This window comes from Patagioenas fasciata, chromosome Z, assembly GCF_037038585.1.
Source record: "Patagioenas fasciata isolate bPatFas1 chromosome Z, bPatFas1.hap1, whole genome shotgun sequence".
Taxonomy (NCBI): Eukaryota; Metazoa; Chordata; class Aves; order Columbiformes; family Columbidae; genus Patagioenas; species Patagioenas fasciata.
In genome coordinates, this window is record NC_092560.1 from 61,550,858 (window position 1) to 61,568,888 (window position 18,031).

General features: G+C 39.2%; 1 protein-coding gene across 1 annotated transcript; it reads left to right on the plus strand.

Moving 5' to 3' along the window:
• The first annotated feature begins 4,653 nt into the window (after window positions 1-4,653).
• On the plus strand, window positions 4,654-18,006 carry CZH5orf34 (chromosome Z C5orf34 homolog). The gene is made up of 12 exons (XM_065860699.2): window positions 4,654-5,213; window positions 5,518-5,607; window positions 9,475-10,103; window positions 10,719-10,814; window positions 12,097-12,220; window positions 13,042-13,133; window positions 13,349-13,418; window positions 13,722-13,892; window positions 14,897-14,985; window positions 15,725-15,817; window positions 16,617-16,657; window positions 17,391-18,006. The coding sequence occupies exons 1-12, from the start codon at window positions 5,019-5,021 to the stop codon at window positions 17,582-17,584; spliced, it is 1,884 nt and encodes a 627-aa protein (XP_065716771.1). The 5' UTR covers window positions 4,654-5,018; the 3' UTR covers window positions 17,585-18,006.
• Window positions 18,007-18,031: the final 25 nt, after the last annotated feature.

Consider the following 18,031-nt stretch of genomic DNA (forward strand, 5'->3'; position numbering starts at 1 on the left):
GAAGGTGTCCAGGCGGGGTTTTGAATGTCTCCAGAGAAGGAGACTACACAGTCTTCCTGGGCAGCCTGTTCCAGTGTTCTGTCACCCTCACCATGAAGAAGTTTCTTCTCATAAGTGAAACCTCCTGTGCTCCACTTTGTATCCATTGCCCCTTCTCCTACCATTGGTTGTTACCGAGAAGAGCCTGGCTCCATCCTCCTGCCACTCACCCTTGACATATTTATAAACATTAATAAGGTCACTCCTCAGTCTCCTCCAAGCTGAGACACCCAGCTCCCTCAGCCTTTCCTCATAAGGGAGATGCTCCACTCCCTTTATCATCTTCTCTAGCATTGAGCATATTTTTCATACAAACATTAATTCAAATACAGGCCAGACTTCCTGCTGAGTGTATAAGCAGATGCCTTGCGGAAAGCCTATTTACTCAAACCTTAAAGTCCCAAGGAAGAAGCATTTGTATATACGTTATCGTAAAGTGATAGTGTCTTCAAGGCACTCCGCTTTACCTGTTTTAATTCTGCATCTTTTGTAGTGTGTCTTTTTTTCTGTAAAGTAGCTGCCAGACTCCCAATGTACTCTGTCAGCTTGCAGAAACAGGATATCTACATGTAGACAAGAAATAGGGTAAGTCATCCTGTACAAAAATTGTGGGAACTAGGAATTGTATATATGAAGCAATTCAGATCATGGTTTGCAAAATAAGCTTTGTCCTCCACCAGAAATACTGAAAAATCATAAAGAGATACGTTTATTCAAAGTAGTGGAGAAGTTTGTGGTCTCTGCACGTGTGAAGTTTTTGAAGAGCTTTAGGTCTGTATTGCAGTAAGGAAAAATTGGTTGTAACTCCTGTCCTATTGAGTAAGGAAGACAGGGTAGTATTTGCCATAAACACTTAATCTTTTCTAATTGTCTTAATTCTGACAGGTCTAATATAAATTAGTAATGGTGTAATGAGATGTGAGAGAGCAAAAGAAAGCAGGTTTTGCACTGCCGTAATTGTCATTTGTGGCTTGTCTGCTTGCTTTTAGTTATGATAGTTCTGTGTAAGATAGAAATTAGTCTTGAGAAGTTTAAAGATTATTTCATATTAATTTTAGCATTTAGATATTTCAGGTGCACTGTGTAAAAATGCTTCTCGTTTACAGGTTTCTGAACAATACCTTACAGATAAACAACCTTTTAAAAATATTTATTTTCTTTGTAACGTAATGGTAAGCCAGTGAAGGCACAGAAGTGTGGAAAGCAAATCTGAAGCAAATCTCTTTAGCACTGGTTCTGAAAAGAACCATAGTTGGTATTTGAATTCTAACATGTGACCAAGTTTCACACATCAGAAAAAGTATGCACAATATTTGCCACTCTTGACATGTCAATTATGAGTTAACCAAACTCTGTAGTATTTGAAAATCACACTTTGCTTATAGTAATTTAAAACTGGGCTGCAAGAGGCGCTGCTTTGCATGTGCTTTGCTTTTGAATGAGAGTTATATATTCAGAAACAAAGCCAGCTTTTTCTCAGTTTCCTTTCAAACCTGCTAAGAACCTTTTGCTACTGGCCGTTTTTTTTTTTTTAGGAAAAATCTGGTCACTGCGTTTTTGAATGTTGGTTTTAAGTGTAATTGTAGCACTACAGAAAGAAGTAAGACATCAGGTATCACAAACAGCTCAGATTTTTTTTTTTTAATAGAATAATGCATTTTGATCCTGAGTATTAGTATCAGTCTGGTTTAGAACAGCCGTTTTTATTTTTCTGTGGGACAGTACTTCCTTATCACATTCTGCCTTCCTGCTGCACATAACTCACGCAAACTTGAACTATTGCTAACTGAAACTTCTCTCTGAATGTGGTGGGTTGACCCTCACTCAACACCAAGTGCCCACCAAGCTGTTCTATCACTCCCCTCCTCAGCTGAACAGGTAAGAGAAAATACAACAAAAAGGTGTGAGATAAGGACAGGGAGAGATCACTCAGCAATTACCATCACAGGCAAAACAGCCTCGACTAGGAGAAATTAAATTTATTACTATGCTGAGTTCATTTTCTTCATGCAGTTAAAAACCTGGGTTTTTTTTTCATAGCTAGCAGAGTCATTATTTGGATTTATTTTGAGAACAACAGATAACACCCCAGGACAGAGTCGATGTGTTTAATTGCTCTGTTCGGGGAGCCAGGGACATTCTGAGCTCTGCCCACAGGTGTGAGGCATCGAGGAAGGAGCCATGGATGGGCAAGAGCTTGACTGACATCCAGACTGATCAATAAGAGTATTCCATCCCATTAGCATCAGGCTCCATATTCAAGGAGACTCAGGATCTTCCGGTCCCTCACTTCTTGGCTTTTTTCGCTCTTTTTGACAGAGCCGGGGGAATTCTCTTCAGGACATGTAGTTTGGCCTTTTGCCATCCTGCCATTTGCAGAGGCTGCTGGGCCCTTCTGCCCTTTTTGCTTTTTTTTCTCTTTGGGATCAGCTGTTTGGGATCAGGTGCTGCCTCCTGGGACTGGCTGCTCAGTCTGGATGGAGTTTGTGAGGAATTGCCTTGAGTATCTTTCATTTTACATTCTATTTCTATTTTATGTGTGTATATATATATACATATATATGTACTAGTATATATATACTAATATATATATATAATGTGTGTGTAATATTTACTAGTATTGTATTAGTATTTTATTATTTTATTAAACTGTGTTTATCTCAATCCAAGTTTCTCCCTTCCCTTCGGATTCTTTCCCCCATGTGGAGGGTTGGGAAGCGGGGTGAGTGAGCAGAGCAGCTATCATGGTTGTATTGCCAGCTCGGGTTAAACTATGACAATTACCAATCAAATCAGAGTAGGATAATGAGAAATAAAACCTTCTCCCTGGAGCATCCACCTGCTCCAGTGTGGGGTCCTCCCCGGGCGGCAGGTGGAGATCTGCTCCCCCATGGACCTCCATGGCTGCAGGGAGACAGCCGGCCCCACCATGGGCTACACCAAGGGCTGCAGGGGAATCTGCTCGGGTGCCTGGAGCACCTCCTGCCCTCCTGCACTGAGCTTGGTGACTGCAGAGCAGTTTCTCTCACATATTCTCACTCCTCTCTCCAGCTGCAGTTGTGCAGGTTTTTTTTTCCCCCCCTTCTTAAATATGCTATCCCCGAGATGCTACTACTGTCACTGATGGACTTGGCTTTGGCCAGCAGCAGATCCATCATGGAGACATCTGGCTTTGGCTCTGTCAGACATAGGGGAAGCTTCTAGCAGCTTGTCACAGAAGCCACTTCTGTAGCTGCCCGCTACTAAAACTTTCCCAGGCAAACTCAATATACTAAATTATAGTTCAAACCAACCAGTTTATGCCTGTGGATCCCCATAGCTGATACAGGAACAGAAAACAACATTCTGGCCAAAAGTCAAGGAAGATACTGCATTACTAATGAATTGCCGCTTTGCCTCTTTTACTTCAGCCTCCCTGAGCAGCTACCATAGCTCCTACTCTCTGGGTTCCAGCCACAGCAGTGAAGTTGCTGACAAAACATAAGGCATCATCCATAAATAATAAAAAGTAATAAAGCAGAGAACTACCATTATTTGTGTTTTTAACAGATGAAAACTTCAAAACCCAGACAGGACTAGAATCTGCATTTCTAAACCCTAATCCAGCTCTATAAAGATTTATACTTGCTTGCCTAAAAACCACGTATCATTACACTGCTAAATTCTTATACAATAAAAGTGACAGAAGTAGGATTCATAATCCAAATATGTATTTTGAAACTTGCTTCAGGCAAGTACTATGCAGAATAATATTAATTTAAAAGCATGTTGCAAAGAGAACCAGATTTATGTTCATGCATGGCTGTGAGTGGAGCCACTTGACTGGATGTTGATTTACTCTCTGCATTGCTGAGAAAGCAGTTGCAGAGAATGGAAAAGATGTACTAAGTGCATTTCTTCCATGATTGCACACTGATCTGAAAAACCTGTATTACTACAGGTGGGGAACAATTGGTACAGTTCCATGAGACCACGAGATCTAGTGTGTCCTGTATAGCAAAGGATCTTGAATTACATTTACCTAGTGCTTTAAGCAGGAACTGATAATAAACTGTCACTTAACTCTTGAAGAAGCACAGTTACAGGTAAATAGGAGTGGTTTTTTCTATTATCTAGACCATTGTACTGTTAATTTTCATTCCTGGAGCAGCAGAAAAGACACCCCTGTTTCCAGCAGATAAAAGCAACAATAACGACAAAAAAAAAAAAAAAAAAAAAAAAAAAAAAGGTTAAAAATAAAAAGACGTGTATTTCCATATAGAATCATAGAATCAGAGAATGTCCTGAGTTGGAAGGGACCCACAAGGATTGTTGAGTCCAACTCCTGTCCCTACACAGGACAACCCCACAGTTCACACCATGTGTCTGAGGGTGTTGTCCAGTCTCTTCTGGAACACTGTCAGGCTTGGGCCCGTGACACCTCCCTGGGGAGCCTGTTCAGTGCTCCATCACCCTCTGGGGTAAGAACCTTTTCCTAATGTCCAACCTAAACCTCCCCCGGTACATCTTCCTGCCATTCCCTTGGGTTCTGTTGTTGGTCACTAAAGAGAAGAGTTCGGTGCTTGCTCCTCCCCCTCCCCTTGTGAAGAAGCTGTAGCCGCCATGAGGTCTCGCGTTAGTCCCCTCCAGGCTGAAAAAAACAAGTGACATTAGCTGCTCCTCATACGGCTTCTCCTCCAAACGCTTCATGAACTGCGTGGCCCTCTTCTGGACACTCTCCAGTAGCTTTATAGCCTTTTTCTACTTTTTAATAGCTTGTTTTACAAATGTATCTATAAATCAGACCACGTTACCGACCCGCTCCCTACTGGCAGGAAGAGAAGGTTAATCCAGCAGTCAAAGGAGGGGGGGCCGGCAGGGAGGGAGCCCAGCGGGCCGTACCGCCCCGGGCTTCCCGCCCTGCGGAGGCGGCGGCCGCGCCGCTCTCGGGGCCGCCTCGCTGCCAAGGCCGGTGAGAGCTGCCTGCGCCATCCGGGGAGATGGCAGCGGAAAGGCTGATGGTGCTGTACGGGGACGACTCGGTGGAGGTGCACTACGCCGGCGGGTCCCGCTTGCTGCTGTCTCCTTGCGGCTGCGAATACCTGTACGAAGCGGCGCTCCCCGCCGCTGCCCACCCTCTCCGACCGGCCGAGACCACCCGCCAGCGGGTCGCCTTCGCCGTCAGTACCTACAGGGTGGGTGGCCAGGCTGTCAGGCGCTGCGGGGAGGGAGAGGAGGGCCCTGTGTCCTGGAAGCCGCCCCGATGGCGGGTGGCGGGGCTGCCGCCCGGGAAGGAAGCGGCGGCAACCTGGGACGCGGGAGCCCCATTCCCTCTGCTCCACCGCAAAACCGGGATCGTAGTTGCTCTGTGCGACGGAGAGGGGTTTCTTAGCCTCTGCTCCAGAAAAGGAGACGATGAAATCAGCTTAAAATTTTACCACTGCATGGAAAAACTCAGGGTTGTGTTGATTTGGTTTGTTCTTCATCTCGTTTCTATAGGAACAGCTTCTGCGAGCTCTGGATTTCCGGAACAAGTTTTCGTCTTGCCCATACTTACCTTCACATGTTATACCTCCGGAAAGAAAAAAGGTGAGAGTTACACGTGTAACGCTTTATTGAATGAACTTCCCTAGTAGTCTGACATAACTTTACATGCATGTGTGTGAGTATAGGCCGTGAAGATCTATAGAGTGCAATTTGGCTAATGAATTTGTCAACTTGATTAGAGTACTGCCATTTTAAATTACAGTTTTAACTGTTATTTAGTCCTCTATTTATGTATGTCCTTTGTAGCCAAACACTAAAGAGTTAGTTTACTCTTAGTAAGACTAAAACCTAGAATTCTGTAATGTGATACAATGAGCTGTTTTATGTATCACTTTTTTGCACTTGAAACCTTTCAAGGAAGACCGCGTGAAATATGGCAGTGTTTTCCGAGGGGCTGTCAGGTTCAGAATTCCCTATTGAAGTACCAGTGTGAGTCTGCTACAGGGGCCTGTGAGAGGACTGGGCAGTGACACTGTGAGAATGGCTGCACCGTGTCACACTGAAGGTCCATCCAGAGACCGCATTTACCGCTCTAAGAGCTTTGCTCCTCAGCAACTTCCCTCTGGTGTTCCTACTGAATGCATGCGAGTGTGGTGGGAGTCTCAAGACAACTGATAGATCGCACAAGCTTAAAGTTTTAAAACTTTTAGACTGGCACGTCATTACTAACACACTTCACGCTAACGTTTAGTTGCTGAAAACACTGTCATTCATTATCATGACATACTTAACAGCAGTTAGGCCTTAGCAGTCGTGCTGTACATCTTGTGCGAGGCACAGCGGCACAGAGCTGATGCTCTGTCAGCCGCACTAGGGGGTGACCCTCCCCCAGGCCAGGCTCTTGTTCTTCAGGAACATGGCTGGGTTTCTAGACAGTTTCTATCTTTCAGCTTCCACTGTGACTACCTGCTTCAGGATTTTAGGGAAGCAAAAGCAGTCTTCTTGTAGCTCTTCAGATAGTACTTTTTCAGTAATTTACTATCAGTTTGTTGTTCTGTGGCCTCAGTTTTCAACCAGTGCCCAAATTTTCAAGGCCTTTGCTATTTGCTACCCTTCAGCAGTCCATTATAATGAGATAACAGTTACCAAGCTCCAGTTCTCTCAGCATGTTCTGGTAGCAAGCTGATGATGAGCCTGACGGGCCAGCCTGGGCCTCGCTCAGTTCCTGTAAGGCACAGTTAGGCTGAGGCCTGTGGCCTGTTGCTCACAGTGACAATGCTTTCACTAGGCCACTGGGTACAAGACCACTTCTACAGTTAATACTGCACTGCTTTGCTTATGCTTGAATTCAAAACAGCCTAGTACCGCAGTTTGGTTAGCCTCTGCTTGGGCCACACTAAGCATCCGCATGTCTAGACAGCTTGATGAGGGGGATCTTGTCAGTGTTGTGGCCTGTCAGAACTGCAAATAGTATTCAAAACGAACATCAACCATTAATATTTTCAGCAGTATGGTTCTATCTTCTGTTCTTGTTTCTTTCCTAGAATTTGCAAACATTTGATACACTACTAAAACTGCTTCTGAACACATAGTACATTTTCATAGAACTGTCAGTCCTAACACTGAGATCTTATTCCTGGTGATGGTAATCAGCTCAGAGACCATAATTTTATATGTAAAGTTAAGATTGCTTTTCCCCATTTAGATGACATTATGTTTATCTCTACTGAATTTTTATCTACAGCTTTACTGTCTAATCACTTGATTTTTTGTTTAGGGTCCTTTTGCAATTCTTTATGGTAAATTTTCCTCTTTAATGGCCCAAATAGCTTCAGTAGACTTTCCCACCTTACTAATACACCAGTGCTGCCGTGTCTCATTTTTATTGGACTTCCAGGGTTTTCCAGTTCTGGGCCAAAGTATGATCAGACTTGAAACATACCTGATTAAAGGTCAGTCAAATGAGACAAAGCTGATTAAATTGAGATAAAATAAATGATGGGGAGTGTGAATACTCATTTGGTAAGTTTCTTTCACACGTTGAGAAGGTTTGCATTTTGTCTTTATTTGGGATCCAGTGCTTTACTTAGAGTCTTCAATCAAAAGCAAACTAAGCATATTTGCCGTATGGTGATCGGGTATAAGGACAATACAAACAAAAATACCTTATTTTAGGGCAGAACTTCTGCAGATGGCTAGAAAGGCAATCTCTAGCTTGACAGAATTTTTCTAGTTTCAGGAGATGATTAGTGCGTTTTCTAAACTATAACTTTATCTTCTGTTTGGGAAAAGCTTTAACCTGAGGTTTGTGGTAGATACAGTGGTTATTTGAAGTACTTTGTTGGGAATGATCTGCTTCATTTTTGTAGAGGGGGTAGCACAGGGCATATGCTGTGAAAATGTTTTTGTTTGTTTTGAACTAAGTGCCAACTGAAGCAGCAATCTGTACTTGAATATCACTGCAGTAAGATAAGGCTATTCTTTTGAGACTTTCCAAATGTTGTATTTTAAAGCTCTAAATTCTTCTTTAGAAATATGTTTTATTCAGATCGTAGCAATAGCTGTGTAATTTAATCTTTCGTGGTACAGGATTAAGTAATTTTACCCATCTAGCTGCAAAACATTTTCAACAAATTTCTGTTTTTGTGAGAACACATAAGTGCATTTTTTGTGGCATTTTGCAGGCTTATTTTAATCTTATAATAAAAAGAAGATTTCAGAGCACATGGGTGTTTTAACATACAAAATGTTTAACGTGGGCTTTTCATGAAGTCTGTTGAAAACAGATATAGTCAAGATAATTTAGGCTTTCTCTTCAGTGTCTCTTAAGAAGCAGTTGGAAAGAGAAACTATCTGCTGTCTCTGAACAGTTGTGCCTGCACAGTTGGCCATGTACCTTGCTAGTTTATGAATGGGTATTAAATGAAAACGTTATTCCTGGACGGAACTCTGTGAGAACAGGAGGAAGCAGACATGAAGGTTAGATATTTTGCTTCCTTTTGAGTTCAAGTATGCAAACAAATACAGGATAAAGTTTCTTGCCATGCATCACCTTGCGGACGGATTGAATTAATTTAAATTGTGGTGGTTTGACTGAAATTGAGTTAAATTTCTTCATACATTTTGAAACTTTTCTTTCTCATAGCAAGCATGGTCATTTAGATTTAGTTGGAGAATAATTAGATAGCACCCAGGGATAGAATTAATGTTTTTCTTCAAGTAACTCTCCAGTGGTTTTGAGTTGGAATGAAGAGAACATAAGAACTTACTGACAGCTGCTGCCTGGGAGACCAAGGTCTTTCTGGGCACTCGGCCCACAGGTGTGAGGCAGCAAGGAAGGGTGGGCATAGATGGGACAGATGTTGACTGACAGCCAGGCCAATCAGTGAAAGCATTCCATGCCATAAGCATCATGTTCTGTATTCAAGGAGAGTCAGGTTTTCCGGCTGGTGCAAACTGTTCCAGTTCAGCTCTGTTCCAGTTGAGTTCTGTTCAGGAGCTCCTTTAGTTTGGCCTTTTGCTATTCTGCCATTCTGCTGTTGGTCTTCAGGCCTTTTGGCCTTTTTGGCCTTTTTTGCTCTCTCCCTGGGATCGGCTGCTCAGGACAGATGGAGTTTGTGAATAATTGCATTGAGGATCACTTTTTAAAAAAAATGTATGGATATTAGTAGCAGTATATTACTATTATTTTGTTATTAAGCTGTTTTTATCTCAGTCCACAAATTTTCTCCGTGCCCTTTCAGTTCTCTCCCCTACTTGAGGATGGGGGCGAGTGAGCAAGAAGCTATCATGGTTTTGATTCCAGTTCTCTCCCCTACTTGAGGATGGGGGCGAGTGAGCAAGAAGCTATCGTGGTTTTGATTCCTGACTGGGGTTAAACCACAGCCAGGTGTAAATCCCCCACTGTAATTTCTGGGAAGCTGGTCATTTTTATCTTGCTGCACATTCCAATTCTTTTTCTTATATTAGATTATTTTCAGTGATATCTTAGAAATTAGATGGCCTGACCCTGCTTCGGTTGATCTGACAAGATGTATAGAGAATGGCAGTGTGAAGATCTCATCAGTAGATGGTTATGCTCACCTTTACCTGTCAAAGTTGCAGCAAGAATTTACAGTGGAGTTCTTATGCAAAGTCAGCCAGTCTTCCTCTAAAAAGAACAGCAACTATCAAACTGGATATCAAAACAGAAAATCAAGTAAAAATTCTGTTGCAGAGATGCCATTGAAACAAACAAGAATAGAGAATAAGAATAATAAACAGGGTTGTCCTGAAGATAAATACAGAGAACCAACCAAACCGAAGGACTACAAAGACAGAGATGGAGTCCCTTTGTTCTACACAAATTGTTCTTCTGAGTACACCTGGGTTACACAGTGCTGGTCTGTTTCTTTCTATCCAGAAGAATGGAAATACCCATTGTCATTGGCACTAATGTGCTATAACTTACAAACTGTTGAGAATGTAATGAAGACACATGAGGAAAACAGCCATACATCTATGGAAGGTGATGTTTTAATTTACCCCAAAACATGTGAAACAGTTTCTCATTTACCTACAGCTTTGCCACTCAGCTGCAGAGCCCCACATTTACACAGGTAATTTAAGCTGTTTACTTCATTGTTGCTAACATATATTTTACAGTTCTACAGTGTGGAACTTCAATCTCTGTTAAAATAACTGAATTCTAGCTATAAAAAAAAATTAAAAATTACTACCGTATTTTTTTTTTTAAGGATCTTCTTGAAACTTGAAATTTGTGAAACCAGCATTATGTATCCTGTTTTAATGAATATCTAATAACTAGTCCAGAGAAAAATAAATTTTATTTTCTGTCATGCTTTATAAATATGTAAGTAAGAAAGACAATACTGAAAAGAGAGCACAGGTTTTTAGTTGGTTTGGGTTTTTTCATTTTTGAGATTATATTTCTGAGGCCGGCCTGTGGCATACATTCTCTGTCAGCCCTACTAAAAATAATAATAATAGTTTTAAAAGTTTTGCAGGTTTGAGAAAACTAATTTGGTAACTAGTGTGGATAACTAAGGCATCGAAGGACTCTGAAAATATGTGGCCTCTTTGAATAGTTGTACATGCATTTGGTTTTGGTACAGGAATGATTACCCGCCCCCCCCCCCCCCCCCCCCACACACACACAAAAGAAAAAACCCTGACCTTTGCACTTACTGAAGCTTTCATTGTATTTTGTACAGGTGGATGTTCTGTGACTTCTTTCAGAATCAAGATGCTGAACAATATTCATGCTCTCAGCTAATTCAAATTGTATGGTGCCAGGGTGTTTTTTATAGGTATGTAGGAGATCATGCATTTCATCTTTGGAAGACTTCATTTGTATGGGAATTAAGCTTTAAGATGAAATGTCTTACTTTATCCCTTTCTCACTCTTAGAGAAATTGTACAGAATCTTCATCTAAGAGTGTGTTCATTTCTGTTGTTTCTTCACTGGAGCTCAGATTTGCTAATACAGTACTTTTTCAGGTCTGAAAGTGGGTATGTCTGAAATCATATTTAAGGCTTTTAAAGAAGTGGTCTGATTATCTGATTTCTTAAAGGTTTCCTGGACAGCTGGAGCTCACACAGACTTTGCTGACAATTATAGTGCTTTTTTTTTTTGCAAATTGCTCCTTTTGATGCTGAAGATGTCCTGCCTTAGAAACATTTGTCTTGGTGACCTATGTAATTTGCATGTTGCAAACAGCTAAAGTGTAGATTTTCGTGGCAAATCACTTTGTCCACATGGACAAAAAAAAAAGGTGGTTGTTTTTTTTTTTTTAATTGCCCTTTAAATTCTGTTATACAAACTTTGAAAATGCTACAGTTGCTATCAGTATCTAAAAGTCTTTGATAAAAGCACCAGTGTTGTTCATTTTTCTCAGTGTAATTCCTAAATTTTTATCTCATCTGAGCAAACCGTTTAGCAGCTATTCAGTACTATACCTCATTTCTATGGAAGTATGGTGAGTGGCCATACTTAGTCTTTTAAGTCCCATTGCCAGAGTCCAGGCCCCTAACCAAGGAGTTGCAGAACTGGGTCATTGAATGGGTTTTAGGCTCCGAGATACCGTATGGTCACAAGTAAAAGACCACTGATTTAGCAAAAAACACAGAGCTGCAGTGGAAATGAAGACCTTCAGGTTGCTTAGAAATTGTTCAGTCCAACAGTTCTCTGTGTACATTAGATAAGGCTGGTCCACTAACAAAATTGGATTTTCCTGTTTAGAATCACTATATTTAGTGGTCAGTGGAATGAGCAGCTCTTGTGAGATGTTTACCTCAGCACAAAAAAAAAAGCTTTCCTTGACTTAATTCTCACCCCACCTGCACACATGCAAAGAATGACCATCTAATTAGAGCAAACAGATTAGAGAAAGCCTGGTAATGTGAATCTTTGGTGTTAAAAGAGGTAATTGGTATGCTCTGCTTTTTGTGAAAAAGTAGAAGCTTTTCATGTGAGAGCTGTGTTGAAAATTTGTTTCTGCTTGGTGCTTTCTTCAAGTATGCTGACCTGTTTTGTTTGTCTAGTGACACAGCGTTTTAAATACTTGTTAAAAATCTTATTCTTTCTCTCAGATTTATCCATGGTAGGACAAACATCATAGAAATTTATCCTGGTGATGACTCATTTTTCAAGTCAGAGGGAGCATTTTTGGGAAACTATTTCATACATTATGCCATCCAAAAAAGAACGAAAAAGGTATTAAACTATTTAAAAGTATATTCAAACTTCCTTCAAGTTAGCAGTCTTATTAGTTTTAAGACATTTGGCTATGCAGTCTATAGTCAAGACATAGGAAGAACAATCTTGCTCATTGTAACACTTATTTCACAAGCTCAAGTAAGATTCCACAATAACCATTTCTCACTAATTTAGAAGTTTAGTGTTTAAACATATTTGTTGAATCTTTATGTACTTGGCGTTGTACAGGATGTTTCAAAAAGATGGACCCAGTTTGAAATCACAACACAAGTTGTTTTCGGTCCATCTTTTCTAAGAGCCCTGTATTTTTTTTTACTGTATGGAGACAGAACCTACTAGATGCAGATTCTGTTCTGGTTTTGCCACAGCCCAGCTGTTCAGTGCTGGAAAAGTGTTTTTTCCTCTGTCTGTTGTTAAGTTTCCCAGAGTACTGATCCTTGCAAGTGCCTATGCATTGCTTTGTATTTTTAAAGCAAAATTAAGGGTCGAGTTTGTACCCTTTGAACATAGCCTTTAACTTGTAGCCAAACATAGTTACTCAGTAACAGACTACAGTCTGTGTTAAGAGAACTTGTTGGTTCCTGCTGAGGGAGTGGAAACAATGTTTCTTCCCACAGAAGTAGGCTTAAAGGATACAACAGCTCTTTTTTTTTTTTTTTCTTTTCAAGGAGCTGTTTACCTGTGTTCTAGGACAAATTTAAATGTGATTATAGTTGCTTTCCAAGACGTCAGAAATTTCGTCTCTTACAAGCTCTTAACACTGTTTTCATGCTACTGTACCTGTAACTAACTCATCTCCTTTCTGGTCTTTACTGCAGAGAGAAGAAAAGATGTATTCGGTAAACAGCCTACCTCCTGATGTACCAGGAAATCCGTACTCTATATCCTCCATTATTACTCAGGCAACCAGGTAGCTTTCTCTTCATTACATTAATTCCTCCAGCTTTGAAGGGACAGTAGTTAAAATTACACATAATACTTATTATGATATTAAGTATAAAAATTAAAGGAATTTGTTTTAGCACTGAGGACATCTATAAACTTACAGAACAAAGGTCACAACTGTTCAGAAGGCATAGTAAGTACAAAATGCTTAATAATTTGTTTGTTTGTTTTTCTCCTCAGAATACTTCAGTATTGCTACAAGGCTAAACTATCATTAACTCATAACTATTATCTCTGCTGCTGCAAAATGGTATGTAGCTGGAGATTTGTAAATCTTTCAGTGTTTTAAGGATGATTATACTGGCTATAGGGAACAGGACCTAATCTATAGGGAAGCATGGTGAGTGTATTCTCAAAGATCAAAATGTATACATTTGGGACCTAAATGCATGCAGTGTAAAGATATATTTGTGAAGCAGAAAGCCACTGGATGATAAAGAAAGGTGCTGTGATCTGCAAAAACAAGTGAATTCAAAATCTGGGAGTGATAGAAACAGTTGTATTGATGAAAGTAACATTTCCTCAAGTTTTTAATGTATTTGTTTGGTTCTAGGTACCTGAGACAGATGGACGAGAAATGTTGCCCGTTTTGCTGTATGAAAATGTTGTTCCCAGCATAGGAAGACTCGTTGTGTACTCAGATCATAAAGTCTATGCCGCTTTTTGGGATGGGATAACCTTGAATATGGTCTGGGATTTCAGCTCTTCCTGTAGTAAGATCCAGGTAGTGCATGAGTTAGAGGAATGACTATTCTTAAAACCCTTCATAAAAAACTGTTACTAGGAAACTAATGTGGAAATGAAACAAAAGTTTTGATGCCTATAAAATACAAACGGAAGCCTTTGAGAGATTGATAACATACAGCAGCAAACTGCTGTGGCTTACTCTTGAGCTTGTAGAGTAGTCTAAATGAAAGTAGGAGCTATCAGCAAGCACCACCATTAATGTATTGCCAGTATTTTAGCCAGAAAAGAGGGGGAAAAACATTTTAGTAGGTAACTGATGCTCAAAGAGGCAGATGAAACTTTGTCTTTCAGGAAGTTGCCTTTGTTGATTAAAGAAGGAAGTGTTTGGTTTTGTTTCAAATTTTCTATAAGTGAGCAAATGGATAGCGAAAAATCACTCAGAATAGTAGCCTTGCACGTATGTTATTCCATACACATTTTAAAATCTCCTTAATATAGAAGTAAAAATACTATGTTGATTTTTGTAAAATGACACTACAGAGAAAATTATATGAACATGGGATTCCAGGTTGGCTGCTGAGACTTTTTGGCTTCAGTGTCTTTGCTTATTACTCTAAGGTGACAAGACAAAAAAAGGATGTTAAAGTATCTGAAGATATAGTTATTATAAATAGTATAAATATCATAGTCAATGTGTCAAAAGATACGGTATAACTTCCTAGCTAGCTCACATCAGGATGCTCACTCCTGATAAAAGGAGGAAGAACTGAAAATTCTACAGGTTTGAAAACATTTCTACACACTTTTAGAAATAATTTATTCTTCAGTAGCATAGAATTAATGTTGGGGCCATGTTAGGTATGCTTTTTTTTTTACCTGCATTTGTCATAGCAGGCTATACCAAATTCCATACTTAATAAAACCCGAATTTCTAAGTGCTCAAAGTGGAATGTTCATAGATACTTAATTCTTAAACTGCCATATTATACTTGCTTTTCTTTCTTCAAACTGCAGCAGAATTTTTTTTTTTTTTCTTCTAAGGTAAATGAAGATGTAGGCTGGTGTAAGTTAACTACTCCTGATGGCGTACAGCAGCTAATACAAATAAGTCATCCTGGAATCTATGAAAGGTATAAGTAATGTAAACAATATAAAGTTAAATATAAAACAATTTTGTACAAATCCTTTTGTATGAAGAAATGGTATTTACTGAAAATACAGGGCAAGGGGGAGGAACCAAACAGTTAAACTCCATCTTACATCTGGCAAAGATTTGAGAACTGTGCGACTCAGGACCACTGCATGCAGCCATTCCATTATAATTGTTACAGTAATGTCTTTAAAAAAAAAAAAAAAAAAGCAAAACTAGAGATACAGCTTGGCACTTACATCAGTGGATAAGGAAAAAATCTTTGTCCTTTATGGAGCTGGTACGTAGAACTGAATAGCACTTGATCCAGTTTATGCTTCATTACAGACATTGACCTCTGCCTGCAGAGTGCTTTCTCTAGACTGCTTACTCTAATTAGACCATCATTATGGGAACTGTTAGAAGCTTACTCGGCTGCATTTTAGCATATAGATATTCACAAACAAAAATAAACATTTGCACATTATACATTACAAATCGTACAGGTTGGTTATGATTTTCCATAATTACATTGATTTAAATATGAAGGAGATTCTGGTCTAAACGTGGGAATCAAAAAAATGGCAAGGAAACCTAGAGAAAAAGTTAGATTTTGTATCATGCCTTTTTCTTTCAGATCCAGGTGTATTGCTTAATGCCTTCTTTTTTTTTTTCTTGAATTTATAGGGTGTATTTCTCATATAAATAACTATTTTTTGTGAATTTTCATGTTCACATAGGTATATCAAAACAGCAATAGAATGGTGCAGAAATTTGAATGAAATGAAGGAGATTCCTGAATGTACTGCAAACTCTGTAACAGAAGAATATTGGTATTCATCTTTATGCTAAATAATTGACTACGAACAATGTTGAAAATTATCTCAAAAAGACTATAAACTGAATTTTATAGACTGCTTTTCCTAAGGGTCAAAAAAGACAATTTTATGTCTATTTGTTTTTTATGGTTCCATATTTTCTTTTAGTGTTTAAAATGTTAGGTAAGTTGAGTTCTGAGTGAAGCTTTTTTCATTGCACTTCTGCCTGCCTTACTTAAATATCAGACATTTGGTGATTTTGCCAAAGAAGATTAATGGTAGAGAGACAGTATCTTTCAAGGTGAAAAATAGCAACCAGACTAAGAAAGGCACCTTTTAACAGAACAACAAGCAGTTCAAAATAGTACTTTTAACTGCTGAACAACACTTGTATCTCTTGTTAACATATTTGTCCTTTTTAATACATGCTACTGACCAAAGGTCTGGTGACATCACATACAAGCATATTCGGGTCCTAAAAATGTGTTAATTGAAATCGATTGCACTCGTTATTCAAATTATAGCAGATTCATTAGCTGATGAAATGAAAATTCTGTCTATATTTATACACACCTAGAGCTAAGAGACTATTCTTAGAGCAGAGCCCTGATTTTTAGAAACACAAATGATGGACAAATGGCAGCTATTCACTAGTGGTATGGAAGACAAAAATAGAGCATTGTTTTCACTTGGATTTTGCTCATCTAATTTTCGGTATTGCTGGAAACTGAAAAATTAAAATCTCAAGTGGAAAATATATTTGAGAACCTTTTATGATACTAATTTGCTTAATAATATTTGTTTTCTTGGACAGGTCTGCTGAAGCTGAGCTCGAAAAAATACAGAGATTTAACTGTATCTTTTTGAAAGTTGCGAAGATTTTTTCACTTGTATATTCTGTTTTTCATCCACATATACAAATCTGCATTTTACATCATCAAAGGCTTTCTATCCTGTTCACACATTTTTTTACTGTCTTCTTAAAATTATTAAGCCATTTTTTGTTATTTATCGTTCTTGTTTTGTCATATTGTCCAACTTCTGCATCACAGCTCCACAAACAAAAACAGTGGCACAGTACAAAACTAAAATTAAAATCACAAAAAAGGAATCCCTTTAATGGGTATTGCATTGGTTTTGCTAACACTCAGCTGCTGATCTGTTCTTGAAAGAGGGACAATACCTTTGGGCTTGTTGTTGCAGTACAATACCTTTCTGTTTATCAGCTACTTCAATATTGTTCCGTTGTGTTCAGCCAGCTCAAAAAAGCGTACCATGCCGCACATGCTTAAAACCACTCTGTAATTGTTTTAAGCCAGTGTGCAATTTTATTATTATGTGAAGTGCATGCTGTTAAATTGTACAGTGTGACATCAGATAGGTAGTTTAATTTTTAAAATAACTTTTGAATAAATTGGAGTCTTAGTTAAAGACATTTTTTATAAATGTTAGACATTTTAAGTAATGTGCTCTTCTGGTTTTTAGCTTTATGTAATTGCTATGCAAAATGATGAACACAAATATGGAAAAGCATTTTTCTCATTAGGAGGAAGAGTTTGATATTTTTTCCTTAACGAAATAACACTAGTTTTATTGGATCGTAGCAATGTTCTGGAGAGGACATCTGCTGCGAAAACCAATCCATCTGGTATTACTGTAAGAAAAACGGAAAATGGAAGCAAGCTGGAAGAGATTGGTGAAGGGTGCGTCTTAGAGGCTTTGGAAAAAACTTCCAAAGTAATTCAGGATATTGAATCTTTGCTTGCAGCCTCTGGGAAGTGAAGCCTCAGAGAACATGAAGACCTGCATTATGTATCTTCATATGATCCGTGCCAACCACGTCTGAGGAGGCGTTGAGGTGCCGGAGCAACCACAGGATGGAGGCCGGAGGCAGAGGAGTGACCTCTGACCAGCAAAGTCCACTGGTTGCCCTTGTCACGCTGTGGTTGTATTTTAGGGATAGGCAAAAAGAACAGGTAAAATAATGGAGCACAGCTGTACAAGTGCATCAGGGCTGACATAACAGTGCTGCTTTTAAATGTGTGAACGTCTGTTTGAATCGTTTAATCATACAGAGGATTGTGTCAGAAACTTTCTCAAGTGACTGGGGTAGGGATAAGCAGTTTTAACTGTGAAAATGTGCTCTTATTCAGAAGCTTGCACCAAATAGTCCGATAATTGAATAAAAAGTTTTTCAAACGCTTTCTACCGTTTTGTAGTGAATAAATA